General features: G+C 28.3%; 2 protein-coding genes across 5 annotated transcripts; both read left to right on the top strand.

Annotated features, from left to right (window-relative positions):
* The first annotated feature begins 3,166 nt into the window (after positions 1-3,166).
* Positions 3,167-8,048, top strand: LOC119611434 (insulin receptor). The gene is made up of 10 exons (XM_037967008.1): positions 3,167-4,123; positions 5,250-5,516; positions 5,582-5,816; positions 5,882-6,029; positions 6,091-6,293; positions 6,639-6,825; positions 6,888-7,104; positions 7,168-7,240; positions 7,318-7,471; positions 7,537-8,048. The coding sequence occupies exons 1-10, from the start codon at positions 3,629-3,631 to the stop codon at positions 7,967-7,969; spliced, it is 2,412 nt and encodes an 803-aa protein (XP_037822936.1). The 5' UTR covers positions 3,167-3,628; the 3' UTR covers positions 7,970-8,048.
* Positions 8,049-9,006: 958 nt separating this feature from the next.
* LOC119611432 (transmembrane protein 165) lies at positions 9,007-22,356 on the top strand. 4 transcript variants are annotated; one of them, XM_037967004.1, is made up of 6 exons: positions 9,007-9,090; positions 14,686-15,034; positions 15,896-16,333; positions 17,886-18,593; positions 21,608-21,790; positions 21,862-22,356. In XM_037967004.1, exons 2-6 carry the CDS (start codon positions 14,855-14,857, stop codon positions 22,039-22,041), a joined length of 1,689 nt encoding a protein of 562 aa, XP_037822932.1. In that variant the 5' UTR covers positions 9,007-9,090; positions 14,686-14,854; the 3' UTR covers positions 22,042-22,356. The 4 variants fall into 4 exon arrangements, with proteins under 4 accessions (XP_037822932.1, XP_037822935.1, XP_037822934.1 ...); XM_037967006.1 differs by lacking the exon at positions 9,007-9,090 and adding an exon at positions 9,135-9,306 and having other exon boundaries at positions 21,862-22,355; XM_037967005.1 differs by lacking the exon at positions 9,007-9,090 and adding an exon at positions 9,298-9,570 and having other exon boundaries at positions 21,862-22,355.
* Positions 22,357-22,884: the final 528 nt, after the last annotated feature.

Raw genomic sequence — 22,884 nt, 5'->3', positions numbered from 1 at the left:
AGAAAAACTACCAATAATAAGAAATTTATTATAATTTGTTTGTTCTGTTGTTACTGTTGTTGACGATTGACTTTCCACCTACATAATCTTACTCCAGCCAATGGAATGGATTTTGGATGAAGAACTCATCAAACATTAACAGAGCCAGACTGTTGAAGACTTAAATATTTTATGACATGAAATAAAGAAGTTGTTACAATTGTAACTTTTTTTTTTGGTGTAAATGAAAACTGAAAGAACATAATGCACCAGGCTGTTTCAAAGTTGTAAAGAAAAAGCATTTATTTATAATTTACAGTAAGATTACAATTGGAAACGCAGACGATAAGCGAAATACGTTTTTCTGAATTTGCTAAACAAAGTGCATTTTTCAGTTTCGAGAAAGTAGGGACCTAAACAAAGGAGAAAAAATAATCATTGTCACATAACATTCCTGAACACTTCCTTTATAGACGGTGTAAATCAAATCCTTTTGAAAAACTAACTAACAACAGTCAAACATCATCATTGTCATCTAAATCATCCGCATCATGATTGTGTTTGCCAACCAAACAAAACAAACATAAAAAAAAAGAAAAAACACCAGGATTAGTTTTAGTTTAGTTACGTTTTTGTATTTTATAATTTATTGACTTTGCAGTTGTAAAAGTTTGACTTCCTTCTGTCTCTCTACCCTGCCCTTCTCTGTCTAACAGACACTCTCTACCAACACTCCTGCAAAACAATAAAAACGTGCAAGCAGCAAATGGACTCTCATCGACCATTAAGCGGTTTAGACGTACAAACATTCATACATACATATGTGCCAGACATTCAGCCAAAACGTAGAGACACAGTCATATGATATTAGAAAGTAGTTTAGTACAGCCATTAATTTTAATACAACCATAAAAAAAGTAAAAATGGCGCCACGACAATCAAATCACATTAAACTCAAACCGCAACAACAATAAGAATAAAGCATTAAATACTGTAGAAAAATTTATTAAAAAGGATTCAATGTAAAAGTTTTAAAGGCCCCAAAATTAAAGCCAAAAATTACAGCATTAAAATGAAAAGAAGAGAAAAGTATAAGAGGGTTGCAATAAAAGTAAAGTAGTAAAACTTTTTAAACATGTCTTTTCTTCCATTCTTTAAATAAAATTGAAGATTCTTAATAATTTAGACACAAAATTATCCATTTGATAATGCAAGAAAACGCTAAATGCAGCATTACTGAACTGAATAACTGACAACTGCCCTAAAAACATGCAAAACTCATCGTCTGTCTGTCAATAGCAAACAAAAGAAAAAGAGTACAAGATACTGTTTAAACTTGTCTCATTATTATCGGCCAAATATCTACAAAACATTAACAACATGCAACATGCGACCTAACCGGTTTCTGGTGTCACAGTTACTTTAAACATAAGATCCTCCACATGTTGCAAAAACTAAAGTTGCCAAGTTTAAAATAAGAACAAAAAAACACTTATTTAGGAATAAAACAGTATTATTTTATAAAAGTTTTTCAAGAATGTATTCACAGTATTCACTTTTAACCAATGAAAGTTTTCTAAAGAAAACTGTTCACCAATGGATGTTTTTTTCGCAATCTTTTGACTAACTAGCTCTTTTAAGTTTTTTTTTAAATGAATGCTTTTTATTCACCTATGAAAACGTTTTATATCAATGAAAGCTTGTTATAGAAAACAATAAAAGCTTTTTATAAACAATTCTTCACCAACGAAAGCTTTTTATAGAAAGCTTTTCGCCGCTGAAAGCTTATTACAGAAAACTTTTCACCAATAAAAGTTTTTTATAGATAACTTTTCACCAATGAACGATTTTTATAGAAAACTTTTCACCAATGAATGGTTTATATAGAAAACTTTTCACTAATGAAAGCTTTTTATAGACAACTTTTCAACAATAAAAGCTTTCTATACAAAAATCTTCCCCAAGGAATTTTTTCAAGCTTTCAAGCTTTTTACAGAAAACTTTTAACCAATAAAAACTTTTTATAGAAAACTTTTCAACAATAAAAGCTTTTAATAGGAAATTTTTCACCAATTATAACTTTTTTAAACAACTTTTCACCAATGAAAGGTTTTTATAAAAAACTTTTTACCAATGAACGATTTTTATAGAAAACTTTTCACCAATGAATGGTTTATATAGAAAACTTTTCACTAATGAAAGCATTTTATAGAAAACTTTTCAACAATAAAAGCTTTCTATACAAAAATCTTCCCCAAGGAATTTTTTCTATAGAAAAATCTTTACCAAAGAATTTTTTTCTGTAGAATAATGTTCACCAATGAATTTTTCTATAGAATAATGTTCACTATTGATATTTTTCTATAGAAAAATCTTCACCAATGATATTTGTCTAAAGATAAATTTTCACCAATGATACTTTTTATAGAAAAATCTTCACCAATGAAAATTTTCTATAGAAAACTCTTCACCAATTATATTTTTCTATAGAAAATCTTCACCAATGATATTTTCTATAGAAAGATCTTCACCACCAATAAAAGTCTCCTTAAGAATTTTTATAACCAATGAAAGCTTTTTTTTAATGTATTAAAACATTTGGCAGCTCTGCTTTTGGAACAAATAAAATTTATCTTCCTTATTGTTTATATCTTTCCTTAAAGGCTTCACAACACGCATATGTGAATGAGAGAATATAAATAGAATCTCTCTCGCTAAATTTTAAACCCTTGAGGGGTGCAGTCATTTACTAGAATCTCGGACCTAACAGAAATTGTAAAAGTTCGTAAAGTTGTTATTTCAGTCGAATTCTAATGCTTTCTTGTAGGCAACCAGGGAGTTTTTTTCGAATCATTGAAAACGTTACAATCCAATAAGATTTTAAATTTAAGAAAGTTTTATTAAACAAATTTTGTATAGAAAGTATATTTGCTTAACTTTAAATCTTTAAATTTCGATTATATTTTTGTTATTGTAATTATTAAAAGACAATATCACCCTCAATGGGTTAATACAATCTTCGATTGATCTTCTGCTGGTCGCTCTTTACAAAAATTAATTAAATGAAACGAACTTTTTCTCATAAAAGTTAAAGACCATTCAATAACAATCGAAAAAAAAAACTCATACAAACAAAAAGTATCTCATATCAAAAGAACAGCTCAGAAGAATCAGTTAAAATTGAACAACAGAAGGGTGAACATAGGCGCAATAAAAAGAAATTCTTAGAAAAACATAAGAAAAAAATTAATTTAAATTAATTAAAAAATAATACTAAAACCATATTTATAAATCTTTAAAGAAATTATAATTAAAAATTGCATTTCAATTAAAAGCGATTCTTTGTCATAGACGTCACTTAAAGAAGAAACATGACTCTAGTGTTTTGTTGTCTATTTAGAGGTCAAGTTTTCAATTAAATAATTAAAAGACGACAGCAAAACAACACAATTGTTGGCGTTTTCAAAACAAGTACAGAAGTCTATATAACCAATAAAATACATAACAAAAACTGAAAAACAACTACTTGCCTCGAGGTCAAATGTCAACTTAAACAGTGAATGAATGACGTAAAGTGTCGTGTCTTATAGTGAAATACGAGTAATGTTGTCTTGTCGCAGTTAAATGATAAAATTAAATTCGAAATAAAATGCAGAAATATTTCTCACTATTATTCATCCTCTACATTTGTTGTGCCTGTCAACAACAGGCTAATGCCAAGTGTGAATCCGCCACAATTCGATCGATTAAAGACTTTAATAAACTGCAAAATTGTACTGTCATCACTGGTTATGTGCGTATAGTACAAATGCAATTTACTCCCAAGGCCTTGGAGCATGTTAAAGCCTCAAATATAGAGGAAATAAGTGAATATTTATTAGTGTATCGTGTTGAGGGTCTTGACAGTTTGGAAAGGCTATTTCCCAAACTGCTGGTTATACGAGGCGTTGAATTGTTGTATGACCAATATGCATTGATTATTTTGGAAAATCGCGATTTAAAAAATATTGGTCTGGTGAATTTATTGCGTGTTTTAAAGGGTTCAATACGTGTCGAATCGAATCCTTCATTGTGTTTTACGCACACCATTAATTGGGTATCGATTTTGGGTAATAATACAAAACAGTATTACTATGTAATGAAGGTGAGTAATAAAACGAACTATTAATATAAATTTAACAATAAATCTGAAAGAAAAGCCTTTACAAAAAACTTTCTTTGGCAAAAGTTTTCTAAAGAAACTTTCATTGGTGAAAAATTTTCTATAGTTATAGTTCTGTTCTAGTTTTGTTCTAGTTCTGTTCTAGTTCTGTTCCAGTTCTGTTCTAGTTCTGTTCTAGTTCTGTTCTAGTTCTGTTCTAGTTCTAGTTCTGTTCTAGTTCTGTTCTAGTTCTGTTCTAGTTCTGTTCTAGTTCTGTTCTAGTTCTGTTCTAGTTCTGTTCTGTTCTAGTTCTGTTCTAGTTCTGTTCTAGTTCTGTTCTAGTTCTGTTCTAGTTCTGTTCTAGTTCTGTTCTAGTTCTGTTCTAGTTCTGTTCTAGTTCTGTTCTAGTTCTGTTCTAGTTCTGTTCTAGTTCTGTTCTAGTTCTGTTCTAGTTCTGTTCTAGTTCTGTTCTAGTTCTGTTCTAGTTCTGTTCTAGTTCTGTTCTAGTTCTGTTCTAGTTCTGTTCTAGTTCTGTTCTGGTTCTGTTCTAGTTCTAGTTCTCTTCTAGTTCTGTTCTAGTTCTGTTCTAGTTCTGTTCTAGTTCTGTTCTAGTTCTGTTCTAGTTCTGTTCTAGTTCTGTTCTAGTTCTGTTCTAGTTCTGTTCTAGTTCTGTTCTAGTTCTGTTCTAGTTCTGTTCTAGTTCTGTTCTAGTTCTGTTCTAGTTCTGTTCTAGTTCTGTTCTAGTTCTGTTCTAGTTCTGTTCTAGTTCTGTTCTAGTTCTGTTCTAGTTCTGTTCTAGTTCTGTTCTAGTTCTGTTCTAGTTCTGTTCTAGTTCTGTTCTAGTTCTGTTCTAGTTCTGTTCTAGTTCTGTTCTAGTTCTGTTCTAGTTCTGTTCTAGTTCTGTTCGAGTTCTGTTCTAGTTCTGTTCTAGTTCTGTTCTAGTTCTGTTCTAGTTCTGTTCTAGTTCTGTTCTAGTTCTGTTCTAGTTCTGTTCTGGTTCTGTTCTAGTTCTGTTCTTGTTCTGTCCTAGTTCTGTTCTAGTTATTATTCTGTTCTGGTTCTGTTTTAATTCTGTTGTAGTTTTAGTTCTAGTTCTAGTAAAAATAAAAATATATATTTTTATTTACAGAACAATAAATCTCCCAATCAATGTCCTCTCTGTTATACATATCAAGATGAACTTGATACAATCGAGGTTAATCGTCACAAGAAATGCTGGTCTCTGGGCAAGTTCCAGAAAACCACTTTAGATTATATAGATGGTAAAAAGTGTTACAAACAAGGCGGTAGAAGCAGCTGTTTGACTTCTTGCTCGGATAGTAACTGTAGACATTGCACAAAATATGTCTCTGAGAGAGGTTGTGTGGATAATTGTTTACCTCCCAAATATAGATTGGTGAGTTTTAAAGGGACTTAACATTTATTTTCACTTTAATTACAATTATATATTTTTTAAAAAAGGCCTTTAAAAGACAATGTGTTAGTGATTGCAATCAATTGAAACTTAAGCAATTGGGCATGGAATGTGTGAAGGAATGTCCCAAACATTATGTGGAAGTAAAGAAAAATGGCAAAATTTCATGTGCTTTAAATTGTACTGGCAATTTTATTGTACACACTATAGATGACTTGGAAGGTTTAGCGGATTGTAGTACGATCGAGGGTTCCTTGACCATAGAATTATATGAGGTTCACAGTAAGTCTTCATGAAGGCATTAATTGTAATGTGAAATATTTATTTTTTTTTTAATATTTTTACAGAACCCTTAATACAAAATTTGGAACATGCTTTTCGCAATTTAAACGAAATTACCGGTTATTTGAAGATTTTAAGTTCACCACAAATTGTTTCTTTACATTTCTTTAAAAATCTCCATACTATAAGGGGTTCGGAATTGATAGAAGATAGGTATGTTTGGAAATCATTAATATTTTTATCGATTTATTTAAGAGATTTTTTATTTTTTCAGATATTCTCTTTATGTGGTTGATAATCATTATTTGGAAGAATTATGGCTTGGTAGAGTTGCCATTTTACATGGCTGCGTTTATTTCCATTTCAATCCCCGATTGTGTTATGAAAAAATTACCGATTTACAGGAAAGTTTTAAAGAATGTACAAAAATAACGATTAAGGATGCTTCTCGAAATTCAAATGGCGAAAGAGTAGTGTGTAAGTTTTAAGTAGCTTTAGCAAAATATTTTGTTTGATAGACTTCTCTACAAAAATTCTTCTATCTTCCGGTTAAAAACTTGTCTATAGAAATTGCTTTCTTTAAAGAATTTTCTGTAGAAAATCTGTTCATTGAAGAATTTCCTATATGAAATCTTCTTTTTTAAAGACTTTTCTAGAAAATATTTTATTTGAAATAGTTTTCTATAAAAAATCATTTTTTATAAAAAAAAGACTTCTATAGAAAATCTTAAGCTTGAAAGTACTGTTCTAAATTTTAAAATTCTACTTTTTAAAGATTTTCTCAGGATGCATCATGGATTTTCTATATCTTCCCTATTTTAGGCGGTCCAGATATTCGAGATCTTACAGCCAATATTACCGATTTCAATTCAAATTCCGCTGTCGTACAAGTTGATCTCATGGTTCCAGAAGAGTTTAGTTTACTGATTGGTTACACGTATTACTATAAAGAGGCTGCTGAAAGGAATGTAACAAAATTCGATGGTCGTCATGGTTGTGGCAGAGATGGGTAAATATTTAAACTAAACACCTCAGGTCCCATACAACTTTTTAATGTTGTTGTAATTTTAGTTGGATGACCGATGTCGTTGTTAGCCAACGTAGACGTCACATTTTAAAGCATCTTAAACCGGCTACACAATATGCTTATTTTGTTAAAAGTTTGACCACCATGGATTATCCTTACTATGCGCAACATGTATCGGAAATAGAATATTTTCAAACCGAACCCGCCAAGCCAGAAAAAGTGGCAAAGATGTATACACACAAATTGTCCACTAAGGAAATTGTGAGTACAAATTCTTTAAAATTAAATGTTTTAAATTTTAAAAGTCGCAATTTTTCAAAACAGGAAGTTCATTGGTGGCCACCACGCATACCCAATGGCATTATAGAAAAATATATTTTGCAGTATGAAGTAACAAGTAAGTAAACTTTGAAATTCCTAATAATTTAACAAATGTTTATAACATCTTCGTTAAATGTATCTTTTTACAAACAGATGACACAATTCCTTCTGAAACTTCAAATCAAAATAAGGAAGAACTTTGTCAATGTCCTAAACTTGATACAGAATCGATAATTCCCACTCCTCATGTAGATGATTATCACAATAAAGTGCAATGGCTATACAAAGATGCCTTAAGTAATTTCCTGTAAGTTTTCTCTTAAACCAAATCTGAATCTATACCTCACTCTAATGTTGTTTCTTAAACCAAAGATTCCAAAAAAGCAAATCTTCCGGACAGATGACTCGCATTAAATCGGACAGCAATGAAACCGGCGAAGCTCGTGCCGAAAAGGCTTACAATGAATTGCGTAATCAAACCATACAAAAGCAAGAAGAAGCCAAAGAAACCTACATTTTACCTCACCCCTACCCAGTATGCAATCAATCCAATCCCAATATACAAGATCAAACAGAAAACAAGTGCATACCATTGGAAAGATATGAGGATGCCATTGAAATACCCGGCTATCGTCACTCCTACATATTGAATAATTTAGAACCCGAACAGACATATCGCATTAGTTTGAGAGCTTGTGTCAAGGATTTAGCCAATGGTTGTGGTCCGGAAAAGATTATATTGGCCGAGACAGTGAGCAAACGCTTGCAAACAATATTGGAGAACTTATCAATGCATAAGTTGTAAGTGGTTTAATGTAAATATGTAATAAATAGAATTTAATCAAAATAAAGTTACAATAAAATTATGTTTTTGTTAAATTATTACATATTTAGTTCTGGATAGAATATTTTTGAAAATTTAAAATAAAAACAATAACGTTTTTTCATTTAATGGTGGTTGTTCTCACTAAAGTTTTAAAACAAAAAATCTTTGCTTTTTCACGAAGAAAACACAGAATTACTTTATTTTGATAAATCACTATTGTGAATGAAATGGTTATGCGGTGTTTGTCAAAAAGAATGATGATAATACAGGTTTATATAAAAAATTGATAATACAGTTTCATAGTAATGCCATACTTCTGCGTGAAACAAAACCCGTTAAACATTATTTTAGTGTGAAAAATATAAATGAATTTAAAATAAACCAAAGTCGATAAAAAACGACAGCTGTATTATAAGATATTGTAGCAAAATAAATATAGAACCTAAAAATTAATACAAAAACATCGAGTAATAAGGGAAAAACCGAATACGAAGTTCAAAAGTCGAAAAATTTCAAAACATACAAATTAAAATGAAGGTCGAAAAAAGCACAAAAAAATTAAAATTGAAAAATTTTAAGAAATTCGAAAGATTGCAATAAAAGTAAAGTACAAAATTTACTAGACAGATTTTGCACATTTTAAATAACAATTATTTCTATAAACTTTTAAACTTTAAGTGTTTTTCCTACATTTTTTAATAATAAAGATTTAGAAGAAAACTTAAATTTTTTGTTAGGAAACTTAAATTTTATTTATTTTAGCTTTTGTTGGCTTAACGACTTTTTTCCTTAAACTTAGTCGACTTACCTACTTTATTTAATAAAATAAAATAAATTTTTGCCAAAAAGTCGATTGTTTGAAATTCAATTTATACAATTCTAGTATGACAGTCTTTTTTAGAAAAAATATGTTATACAATAGATTTTCTGTAAAATTAATGAATGAAAAATTTAATTTTCCAGCCTTGACTAAGAAAAACTAAAAATACGGTAACCAATTGCCATAACACACATAAAACCATATGGCAGCATTCCTAAATTGACATTTCTTTTTTTCCTTTCATTCTTTTTCATTCATTCGCATTCACACTTTGAGAAAAGTAAGTTACTGAAAAGAATATTTTTTTTTGCCAATAGAAAAATAAAAAAAAACTGTGGCGTAGATTAATGAAAATTAAAAGAAAATATTAAACAATTAATTAAAACGGATAAAAATAATAATGTTAAACATATAGAAAAATAAATGTTGATAAAATAACTATTTGTTACAAAGTGCCTAGTCTTTTGTTTCCTATAGGTCTGCTGGCTGGTTAAATGTAAGAAAACGGGACAAAAAACTACTTTACGTCAGCAATAATCGGACTAAAAGCAGAAAATTAATCAAAAAAGAATATTTAAATTTATAGTGTTATGTGATTACAAAGTAGCGGTTTTTTAAATAAACAAAATGAAAAGAAAATATTAAATAAAAGACGTTTTAAAATTTATCTATTCTAAAAATATTTCAATACTATAAGCAAAGGCAGAAAATATCTAGTATTAATTGTTCTTTACTGCTGCCTCCCATTATAGACGTTAACGTACGTATAATTGAAAGCCTCCTTCCTCTGCACAACAACATTTAATCATAAACAATTTAACCAGTCAAAGTGAAAATGTGTGTTTTGTATTGAAAATAAAATCAGTTTATTTATTTAGATTTGATTTTTGCAATTTTTTTCTATTTTGTTTGCTAGCTGATGACTGGCCATTGATGTATGCCGCGTCGCTGCTTGCGTCAATGTTAGGAATGGCCAGGGGAGTCAGTTAGTAAAACGGAAAGAATAAATGAAAAGTGATTGAACACATTTGCGTGTAGAGTGGAAGAGAATTATTAAATTAAATTATTAGAAGGAAAAAACAAGCTAAAGATGAAAGTAACAAAATAATAATGTTAATTATTTTGTTATATTATACCCTACACCACTGTAGTGGGGAGAGTGTTGTAAACTAAAATATTGTTTGCTAAAGCAACCTTAAAGTTGGACATGTCAAGGTGTCTGTCCAGCTGGCTGTCCATGTAAAACTAGTGCACAATGTACGGGTCGAAATTTTCAAGATATGCTCATGAAATTTGGATCATATAACCGGCCCGTATGATTTGGGCTCTAGAATCTCTGACCTCTTTGACCCTAGCCCCCCCATAAACACCCATTCAGAAAGTTAATTGAATATCTATAATTTCCTTATAACCATTAGTATCGCAATAAAATTCATCATAATTATGAAATTAAATCCCTGCTCCAAATTAGAACCAGTTAGAAAAGTAGATTTTCATCAATAAATTGCTCCAATGCAGCAGAATTAAGATAAAATTCGACATTAATACATATTTTTAAATTCACACATAACTGGTATAGGGTATCATAAGGTCGGCTATTTGTTTATTTATGTATTTTACGTTTTGTGTTGTTGTATTTCCAAATTATTTTTTGGAAAGGGGGATTTTAGTTCAATGTTCTTTTGAATGTTTTATTTAGCAATAAAAATGGAGTCTGGTTTTTCTGTTTTTGTATTAATACCCTACATTTAAAAGTTAGCTACAAAAAATGTATGAAGTACTTTTTAAAAATTTATTTTTTTTTTTTAATTTTTAAAATTGGTTATTTTCTTTTTAATTAAAATTTGGATTTTTTTTAATTTTACAAAGAAAATTAAAAATTAGTAAATCGCAAAACAATAATAAATCCTAGATAAAATAAAGGTATATCAAATCAAGGGCCTACGAGAATAAAGGGGAATTTTCTATTAAATACTACGCCAAACATTCGACTTTTACCCTTTTATTTTAATTAATTTATCTTAAAACGTATAAAACAACAGTTGTAAACTGAATTGTAAATGTTTATGCATATTTGTATTTGATTTAAGAATGTTGTTCCCCCTTAATATAGTCAGTTTTAATTATAACATAAAATAATAAAAATTACCACAACTTGTTTATCGTTTCATTAACAAAGTGATAATGGTGTTGGTGTTCTGGTAGTATTTGTTAGGGAATTACATTTGTTATTATAGCTTTAAAAAAAAATAATTGCGAATTAATGTTTTTTAATTATTTCTCTTCTAACTTTTTCTAATATTTAACCCTTAACGCTAATAGCTTAAATCAAAATTATTAAGCAAAATTGTTTAAAAAAGTACCATAGTTGCTCAAGCCTAAAAACTAAAGCAAACAAATGTTATTTTTAACAATTTGCTTAATTCTATGTAGCTGGAATTTTTAACCAGTAATTGTGATAAGCAATTTTTTTGACTGTAAATGTTTTTGTACATTTTCTAGCTTTAAATACTCTACATTGAATAACTTTACTTAACTTTATTATCTCTATCTCTGTTTTGATTATAATATTTATTTTAAAATTATAAATTTATAAATAAATTTACTTTTTAAAAACCACGTTATCTTTTTGTCAGTCTGAAAGCTTTCAGTCTTAAGCATTTTTGCAATGTTTTATACAGTAAAATCATTTTCTTATTACTGAAATAAATTTTAATTTACCCATTAACAGTGCAATAAACTTTATTTCCTTACAATATTAGTACATGATGTTTATAATTAGATTTCACGTAAAAATAATTGAGAAAAATGTGACGACACTTTTTCACTTTTAGTTAAAATCGTTTTTTATTGCTTTACTAAAACAAATTGAGAATTGTAAACAAAATATTTATTTCTTATAATTATTTTATTTCACACTAGAACTGAACTGGAGCCGAACTAAAACTGAACTAGAACTGATCTAGAACTGAACTAGAACTGAAAAAGAACTAAACTAGAACTGAACAAGAACTGAACTAGAACTGAACAAGAACTGAACTAGAACTGAACTAGAACTGAACTAGAACTGAACTAGAACTGAACTAGAACTGAACTAGAACTGAACTAGAACTGAACTAGAACTGAACTAGAACTGAACTAGAACTGAACTAGATCCGAACTAGAACTGAACTAGAACTGAACTAGAACTGAACTAGAACTGAACTAGAACTGAACTAGAACTGAACTAGAACTGAACTAGAACTGAACTAGAACTGAACTAGAACTGAACTAGAACTGAATTAGAACTGAACTGGAACTGAACTAGAGCTAAACTAGAGCTAAACTAGTACTAAACTAGAACTAACCTAGAACTAAACTAGAATTAAACTAGAACTGAACTAGAACTGAACTACAACTCAACTACAACTGAACTAGATCTGAACTAGAACTGAACTAGAACTTAACTAGAACTGAACTAGAACTTAACTAGAACTGAACTGAACTAGAACTAGAACTGAACTAGAACTGAACAAAAACTGAACTATAAAAAGCTCTTGTCAACATTTTTTCAAAAGTACTTAAAATTATGTATATCAAAATGAAGCACTTTTTGCATAAATCCTACAACAACTATAAAACTTTATATTGTTAAAATAAAATAAAAAATTACATTTATTCAGATAAGAAAAAACATGTTTATAAATCAGTAAATATGATTTTTATTAATATTATTTTCCTTTATCAAATCTCTTTAGTTAACTGGTGTCATACATGAACTACTATGAAAAAAACTTTTAATGTTGTTTTGTTTTACTATTTATAAATAAAAGGAAATCTTATCAGGAACAATAAAAATAAAAGTGGACGTGACTAGAAGAGAGTAAAGTTAATGGCCATACATAAAAATAAATAAACAAAACAAAATTTAGAGTGGAAAATATAATCGTTGAATCATCTACGTACATATGATAGGACAGTTATAAGTGTAATGTTGTGAAAATCTCATAATTAAGTAAGAAATGCGATTAATGAAAACAACGTAGAAATATTTTAATAAATGTAAGTTAATAAATTTTTATATTAGGGTTTTTTTGTAGAATAGATTTTGTATTTTAGTTTCTTGTTCTCCTAGTTCTTTTGGCGTTATTGACCTAATAAACGTGTTTTATTTTCTTTTGTATAAATTAAATGTTTATTTTGGTGGTCACCTAGCAATTCTTATCAGTATTTAATCAATTGTTTGGTAAGAGAATTTCAAAAAATATATAACTTTTAATTGATTTTTGTTTTATTTTTTCTTTCTTTATTATAACGATTGAGAAATGTGCGTTATGAAGAAATACATTTTTGCGCCATCATATTTATGTCTGGGCGACTATAATAGGTCTATTCATTTACAACGAAATAATGAAAGAAATATTTACAAAAACTCTGCTAATCCTCAAAAAACAGGAAAATATTGATGAACACATTTTCCAGTAACAATTTGTAATTAAACAAGATTATAATATGTGTGACGATGAAATTGATTTAAAATTTACTCATGGTTCCAAAATACTTAAAATTTACCTAGATTATAAGTTAATTTTTAAATATTTACTTCTCAAACATTTTTGTTTAAGTACATACAAATAAGATAAAAAACAGATATGGAATAATTCAAATAAGTACAAAATTTAACATGCAACAATAGAACACCTTGTCAAAAGTGTTTTCTACTGATTTTTTTACTCTTCTTTAAAAGTTGTTTTTAGTTTTTGAACACATCTTATATCTTGAGTCATTTTCATTTTGAGCATTTGAGTCATAGTTTGTGTGTTTTTCGTTAATAAAAATAACAGGATAATTTGTTATTTGCTTGAGGTAATTTGAAGAGCATTTTATTGCAGTTTCGCTTGGTAACAAAGGTTTAATAAACTTGTAAAATGTTGTTTATATAAAAAAACAATGATTCAATAACACAGATCAACAAAATTGTTGGCCCATAGGGCATAATATACTTTTCTAAATGATTGAACTGCGCTGAACCCTGAGGTTCTGAAGTTAGATTCAGACTCAGCTTAGCTTAACCTTTTAATATAGTTTCTGTGGGTGCCTGAGTTTTGACATTTTAAATTGCGGACATGACTTAATTTACTCAGAAAATGATTCTAAGCCAATTAGTATATTTAAAGGTGGATATAGGATCATTATTATTGTGGGGTATAATAAGAGATTCTATTGCCTCAGATTTGTTTACAAATTTATAATGATTTTCTCGCTCCAATTTAAAAAAATTTAATTTAATGTGTTTGTTTTGTAGTTAAAATAATTTGACGTTTTATTTATGATAAGCTGATGAAATCTTTTAACACGTCATAATTCTAAAGAGTAATACTGTTATTCAAGTACCGCTTTTGAGCCCAATGGATTAAAGTTGATCACTTGGTAACTGATGATATTAAAAAAAATGTCAACAACTTTAGAAAAAAATTTAAGATAAAATACATTATTTATACTAAATTAGAATTCGCCAAAAAAACTTAAAGTTCCTACAAAAAAAAAAAAAAAAAACATTGCGAACTATTGTCCCAGCTAGTTCCGTCTAATGTTTATCTAATATTTGTTATAAGTAGTACGTTGTACAAACTAGACTACCAACACTATTGTACTACACTTGTATACATACTACTTGAACGTTTAAAACAACAATTAACACCAAAATTTTACTGCCTTATATCTCTCATTGTTATTATTACGCTTTAGACTCCGATGTTTTTTTGATGTTTCACTTATCTTGGCATTTAAATCAACAAGGGATTTCTGATAAATGTCGTTGTCTAAAAAGACTATATGTAGTTAAATTAAAAATATAATTAATGCAATCATATTTTTCAATTCTTTCTTATTTCAGCACTCAAAGTGTAGGGAACAAACGTGTTACGTGTCTCCCTATTAAATAAGAAAAAAACTAAAGAAGTTAAAGGAAAATTTTAAATATAAACCACTCGATTATTACTTTACTGTGATAATTCCTCTCTAAAGAAGTAAAACAGAGTTATTAATCATCATACAGCCGTAAGATGTCACAGAATCAATCATATTTTTGGCAGACCACAAGACACAATGTCTATTTGAAACGCTCGGCTAAATTGCACATGTTATTGGCATTGATGGCCGTTTTGACGTTCTCTACAATATGTTTGGCAGAGATAGAACCAAAATATAGTGATGAAACGGCTCAGGCAATGGGAATGCAAACAGTAAGTAGACGATTTCATACGATTTTTTATGTGATTTGATAAGATTTATTTTTATCGGAAAAATGGCCGATAAGTTTTTAATAGCATGCTGAAACATTGATAAATTCAATTAAATTTTAATTAAAAACAAATAAAGCGTAACGAAATTCGATTTTTTTATGAATGAAAATGTGGACAAACAACAGACAACAAAAAAATTATTGATTTTAATAGTTTTTATTATTTTGTAAAAATAGTGTTTATTTAATGAAAGTGAAAAAAATTTTTCGTCATGAAGTTTTAGTTCAGTAATATTCAGTTCTAGTTCAGTTCTAGTTCAGTTCTAGTTCAGTTCTAGTTTAGTTCTAGTTTACTTCTAGTATAGTTCTAGTTCAGTTCTAGTTCAGTTCTAGTAGTTCAGTTCTAGTTCAGTTCTAGTTCAGTTCTAGTTCAGTTCTAGTTCAGTTCTAGTTCAGTTCTAGTTCAGTTCTAGTTCAGTTCTAGTTCAGTTCTAGTTCAGTTCTAGTTCAGTTCTAGTTCAGTTCTAGTTCAGTTCTAGTTCAGTTCTAGTTCAGTTCTAGTTCAGTTCTAGTTCAGTTCTAGTTCAGTTCTAGTTCAGTTCTAGTTCAGTTCTAGTTCAGTTCTAGTTCAGTTCTAGTTCAGTTCTAGTTCAGTTGCAGTTCAGTTCTAGTTCAGTTCTAGTTCAGTTCTAGTTCAGTTCTAGTTCAGTTCTAGTTCAGTTCTAGTTCAGTTCTAGTTCAGTTCTAGTTCAGATCTAGTTCAGTTCTAGTTCAGTTCTAGTTCAGTTCTAGTTCAGTTCTACATCTTAATAAATCACTATCCATTTTTATTAAAAAATCAATTTCCAAAATTCTCTTGTAGAAATCCGCCCTTGACGACGCAATCTTAGTTAAAGACGAACAATTCGATGTGGCCAATGATTTAGCAAACGCAGATACAACAAAAGATACCCAAGCAAACTCCGGCTTTTTGGACGCATTTACTGCGTCCATCTCTGTAATTTTATTTACAGAGTTAGGTGATAAGACATTTTTCATAGCAGCCATTATGGCCATGCGCCATCCACGCTTAGTGGTCTTTACCGGTGCCATAACAGCCTTGGCCCTGATGACCGTACTCTCGGTGGTGTTTGGCATGGCTGCTACAATTATTCCTAAGGTCTATACATATTACATTTCAACGGCGTTGTTTGCCATTTTCGGTTTAAAAATGATCTACGAAGGTTATTTCATGAAGGCCACCGATGCTCAAGAGGAATTGGAAGAAGTACAATCGGATTTGCGTAAACGTGAAGATGAGGTAAGTGTTTGTGTGTTCCTTTTTTTTATTTTTTCTGTGTTGGAGTGTCACTGTTTTTTTTTTTTTTATTTTGCTAAAGCACTAGTATTTTTTTGTTGTTGGTATTATTAAAAATTTTTATTTATTTTGCATGTATAAACAAACAAACACGCTCTTCTCTATTTCTCTTTTTTCTTAAGCTACCCTTTTTTATTTTAAAACACACTGTAGTAGTAGTTGGGCTTTGATTTTTAAATTTTAAGTTTTTTTTTTTTTATTGAATATTTTTTCCAAAATTTTTTATGCAAAATAAATTTTGCTGTAAATTTTGTTCAAAATTACTTTTTGTTTGGTATTAATTTAAGATTTTACTAACTTTTTATGAACTTTTTTTAAAATGGGGTAATTTCTAATACTATGTTACTTCTATTTTCTCATCCTTTTAATCCCAATCCCTTTAACATTTCAAAATTTACTAATTATTTTAATGCATTTTCAAATATCCTGAAAACAAAATTATGGAAGCTTTTGTTAAAAAATATGCAATTTTTTATTAAAAATTTGAATTTCATTTGGCATGTTTTGGACGGTTTATAGAAATTTTGTAATAAATTTTAATTTTGATGAAAGAAGTTAGGAAAAAGTTAGGAATTTTCTTCGAATAGCATTTTTCTATAAGAAGACTGAACAAGAATCAGTAGTATTAAACTTAAAACAATATTCAACATTAGTTTATTAAACTGTCAGGATAACTATTTTCTATAAAAATTTTAAAACCAGATCTTTTATTAAGTTGTGAATTTAAAAGTTATTTTTAAAACAGAGTTGCGTTTAAATTATTTTACTTTGCTTCAACTTTCGACCCTGACTATTGTAACTAACATTGTTTGAATTTTATGTTTAATTTCTGGTTAATTTTTGCTCCCACTTTCTTTCTCTCTATATCTCTTTCTAAAACTATTATTATGTTGCAATGTTTGAGCCTTTCTAACACCTATTGTAAAATTGCCTAAACCTACAGCTCCTTTTTCCTTTCCTACTCCCTACTTTAAGCCCTTACTCCCGCTTCCTGCACCTAAAAAAATTGCATAATTTAAATTATTTTTTCTGTTGTCAACTCAAAGGTACTCTACTCAATGTAATTGCAAACGCAAATCATATAAATTAATTAATTTCCAAACAAAATAATACAACAAACAAAAACTTATAAAAAAGAATTTAACTAATAATAATAATGATGATGATGAAGATGATTAAATATGAATTTTGTTTGTACAATCGTTTTAATGCGATTTTATTTATTTATTTTTTTGTATATTTTTTTTCTTCTTCTATTGAATGTGTGGTTTCGTATAACCCAAATAAAACAAATCACCTACTTCTACCACTCTACAACTACTGCAACTATTATTATCACCAATGCCACCAAATCAAACAAATAAACTTCACCCCTTAATTGACATAAAAAAAAACAATAAAAATCCTTGTAAAAATTCCCCCTTTTAATCCATTATGAAAACCAACAAATGAAATTGAAAATTGGCCTCTTAATTGTCATGTATTGTGACTATAGCTCTTCCGCTCGAAACGTGGTGGCGATATTGAGGCCAAACGTAAAAATAGTAATTCGGATAAGGAGGATGCAGATTTAGAATGCGGCGCTGGCGCCTCAACTGCTACTCCACCAGCTCTGGCCACTGCCAAGAATCCGGAAATGCAGCATCGCCAACGCAAACAACTCTCATCTGCTCATAACAACACTAATGGCTGTGAATTGAACAAGGACAAAGATGACGAAGTAACTGCTGTCTTGGCTGACTCCTCTGCTAATAGCGATACGGATGACTTTCTCACTGGTGAGGAGGCCCTCAAACTGTCAACCTTCCATAGCAGTCCAGCTCTATCGGCGTCCGCCTTATCGAATCAAACGAATCAAACAAATTGTGATGATGATACTTCTAGTAATCATAAGCTTAGATATAATAATAGTATTAACAACAACAACAACAATAACAATAATGCCAGCAATGGTGGTACGCCTTCAAGAAAACCTAATCACAACGACTCTAATGGCAGAGTCTTGGTGCATTCTGCTTCCGCTACTGCTAACTTTAATAAGCAGCGCTCCTTGAATAAACAAACGAATGGCAATGTTTTGACCACCAGCGGTAGTGTCCATAGTATCAATAGTATAACTAGCTTGGGCCTCAACTCGGCAACTGGTGTTGCTGCTGGTCAGTCCAATGGCGAGTTGAAACAAGTTGGCGGCAACAAAAAACGGGTTAGCGTCTTTTTCTAGTACTTAAGACGTTTATATTATTATTTGTTTTTGTTTTTTTTCTCTCTCTTAATAACTCCACATATTTTTTGTGTGTTATATAATTATGTTTTTTTTTTAAATCATCTCTCATGAGTTTTTTGTACAATGAACCCATCTTCCAAAAAAATAAATATTTGGTTACTGCACATTCATATGTTTTTTTTTTTGTTATCTTAACATTCTAACCAATTCATTCATTATCCATTCATTATCACTCTGCATTTATTTACCACTCGCTATTCTGTTTTTCTCTGGTTATATGTTGGTTAATAACTTTTTTTTCAAATTTAACTAATTTATTTTCATAATCATTTTGTTAAATTATTTCGCTGTTATTTTGTTTATTAATTTTGTTATTTATTAATTTAGTTTAATACTGGCTGGGATGTATGATGTTGGTTGGCTGTATAATTATTTAATTTTTTGTTTGTGTGAAATATTTACCAATTTTTCAAACTTAACTAATTACGTTTAATACAATTTTAAACATTAGAGGGTTTTTAAAGCAGATGTTAGTACTTTTAAACAAATTAGTTTTTCTTTAGAAAATTATTTAAAAATTGGCAAAAGTATTTACTGTAAAGAAAGTTGGATGAACAATTTATTGCAATATAGGGATTTTTCTAATAATTATTTTCACTACTACAAATATACTTAAAGAAGTTTTATAGTTTGCAGAAGAATCTGATTTGAAACAACTTTTTAATTTTTTTTAATTTCTTTCTAATTGAATGCATAATTTTGTTTTCTTAGAAAATATTTGTTTTTGGAATGAAATAAATTTTAGTTTTTCTTTTAAGTGAATAAGTTGTTAATGCAATTTTTTAATTTTTCGTAAATTTTGAGTGATAAATTAATTATATGGAAATTTAAAATTTTATTAAAATTAAAATTTTTGGATTTTAGATTTTAATGAAAATCAAAATTTATGGACTTCTGTCGTGTAGAATTTTAATTATTAGTGAAAAAAATGTACATATTTTTACTTAAATCGATATTTTTTTAATATGTTTTTAGTTCAGAATCTGGTTTTTAGTTCAAATTTGAGTTTTTTGTTCAAAAACAGGTTTTTAGTAAAAAGTCACATTTTTAGTACAAAATGATGAATTAAATTTTTTAAATCAAGTTTAAAGTTCAAATCAGTTTTTTAATTCAAAATCGGGTTTTTAGTAAGAAATCATGTTTTTAGTACAAAATGGAGTTTTTCACAAAATTGAGTTTTTTAGTACAAAATAAGCAATTTTAATTAAAAAATTTATTTTTAGTACAAAATTTTTATTACAACATTGTTAAATTTTTTAGTACAAAATCGATTTTTTATTACAAAATCGATTTTTTTTAATATAAAATCGAACTTTTAGTACAAATTCAGAATTCTAGTACCGAATTGATTTTTTAATACAAAATCTAATTTTTTGTATAAAATCGAATTTTTAATACAAAATCTAAATTTTGTTTAAAATCGAATTTTTAGTATAAAATTGAATTTTTAGTACAATATCATAATTTTAGTACAAAATCAAAATTTTAGTACAAAATTTATTTTTTAGTAAAAATTCGTATTTTTTATAGTGAAAAATTGGATTAAAAAAAAAACAATTTTTTATACAAAATTAGATTATTAGTACAAATTAAATTTTTAGTACAAAATCAAATATTTAGTTTAAAACCAAATTTTTAGTACAAAATTGATTTTTTAGTAAACATTTTTATGTATTTTGTAGTGAAAAATTGTATATTTAGTACAAATTCTGATTTTTATACAAATTTTAGTACAAAATTAGACTTTTTTACAAAATTGGAATTTTGGTAAAAAATTTCAAATTGAATTTTTAGTACAATATCCTATTTTAGTACAAAATTGAATTGTTTGCATAAAACCAAATTTATAGTATTTTTGTAGTGAAAAATTGGATTTTTAGTACAAAATAAAATTTTTCATATAAAATCTGACTTTTAGTACAAAATTTGATTATTAGTACAAATTCGAATTTTAAGTACAAAGTCGAATTTTGCTTGATTTACAAAATATCATATTTGGTACTTAGTTGAGGACTTTTAATACAAAGTTTTAGAACAAAAATCGATTTTTAATAAAAAAAAATTAGATTTTTAGTACTAACTTAAATTTTATCCAAAAATGATAATTTCTAGGTTTTTAGTTAAAAAATATTTATTTAGTAAAAAAATGCAATCTTTTGTAAAAATCAGTTTTAGAAAAAAATCAGGTCGTTGAAGAAGATTCGTATCGAAAACACTTTTCAAAATTGAAATTAAGCTAAAATGAACTAGATTTTCTGATCGATTTCGAATATTATCATTTCAAAAAGGAAAATACAATCAATTTAACGATTTTAATGAAACATATTTCGGCTATGAATAAGGACTTAAAACTAAAAATTTTGAAATTTTTTAAAAATATTTTTTAAAAAAGTAACTTAAAAAATATATTTTTCATATTAAACATTAACATTCTAAACTAAACATTCACAAAATTTATATGTTATTTCTAACATAAACAATTGTTTTCTATAACAAAAATTTCACTAATACAAAGTTATTCCCCCTTACCTTCTCTAAACATTTACATTCCTCACTTTCCCAATTTTCAAAACCCCCAAAACAAACCAAACGTCTTTTACATACGTCTTTCTGATTTTAAAACCAGTTCAGCGAATACTGTCAAAAACAATTCGAAATTTAAACAATTTTAAATTTAATTAATTTAATATCTTTTTCATTTGGTATCACCTATATATTTCCTAATTTTAAATATTTTGTTAGCTTTTTTATTAATATTATTTTATTAACCCTTTCTGTTTAATTTTACTAATTTTTTGTCTTGAAATCATATTTTTTTTTTATCGTATCAGAAAAAAAGAAAGCAACACCAGCTAATTTAAAATTCTTGAAAAATATTAGCTTTACTAATAAATTCTATTTTCAATTTTCTCTTTTCTCCCTTTCAATTGCAGCTGGAACGTGATGTTACCTCCACCTTGATCCAAGATCCTGAAAGCGGTGTTGTACGTAAAAATACCAAAAAAGGTGCAGCTTATTTAACTACACGGGTTTTAATGCAGGCTTTTACAATGACTTTCTTAGCCGAATGGGGTGATCGCTCACAATTGACCACCATTATTTTGGCTGCTAGCAAGGTAACCACTTCTTGATATTTTTTAATCAATTAAGAAGTTTAATTTAATTTTCTTTTTTTTTTCTTTTCTAGAACGCCTATGGTGTTACTGCTGGCGGTGTTATTGGTCATTCCATTTGTACTGGTTTGGCTGTGATTGGTGGCCGCATGGTGGCTGCCAAAATTTCTGTACGTACTGTTACCATTGTCGGCGGCATAGTGTTCCTAGGTTTTGCTCTTTATGCCTTAATAGTACGTCCCGATGATATTTAAACCTATAGCGATCCGTTTCCCGCTGATGTATTTGACGACCATTAAAATCCAAAGTCTTTATTTACCTGCAGCATTGTAAACGTTAAAAATTAAGCTACAACACTGATACGATTTATATTTATAGATATTTTTTGTTTTTTTTTTTTTTTTATTATTATTATTTCATTGTAGTATTTTATGTGTGTATAACGTGAAATTAAGAAAAGTAATTTAAAAAATGTTAAATTATTTAAATTGCAAATGAAGTGAAAAGAAAACAAAAAATGTAGTCTTTAAGAAATATGTATATGAAAAGAAAATATGAATGTTTTTATTTAAAAAGAAAGAAAATCTCCATGAGTTTTATTTCAATCAGTTGTATTAAGGATCTACTGAAGAAATTAAGTTTGTAAAAATAATTTTGTATTCGTGATCGAGTAAGTAAAATTGATTGTAATTTTTCTTTTAAACTGCAATTGCTGCAATTCGGCACCAAAAAATAATCTTAATTACGAAGTTAGTTAAAGCTAAATGTTATTAAAAAAATATGTTATTAGTTTCTCTAATCTTCAAAAACAGAAAAGCAAATGCGCTCTTAATCTGACTCCAGAGGGTTGTTCGATTTTGAAAATTCTGTTGGAATGTTAAATTATAAAATAAATGTATTGCAGTTTTAATTTTAAAAACTTCAGTTTGCAAAAGGTCAAAGAATATTTATGATCTTAAAGCTGTTTAGCTATAGAATTAGCTCAGAAGAAGTACTCCTTAACTCGATATAAAAACAATCTTATATGTAGTAATGTCGAATAAAACCAAAAGTTAAACATTTTTTGCACAACATATTCATAAACCCAATACAGGGTC

The sequence above is a fragment of the Lucilia sericata genome, unplaced genomic scaffold (assembly GCF_015586225.1).
Source record: "Lucilia sericata isolate MDLA Ls3-8-SP2 unplaced genomic scaffold, ASM1558622v1 Contig001449F_arrow, whole genome shotgun sequence".
Classification (NCBI taxonomy): domain Eukaryota; kingdom Metazoa; phylum Arthropoda; class Insecta; order Diptera; family Calliphoridae; genus Lucilia; species Lucilia sericata.
The sequence above is the reverse complement of the archived record's forward strand: the minus strand, read 5'-3'. Positions and strand labels throughout refer to the sequence as shown.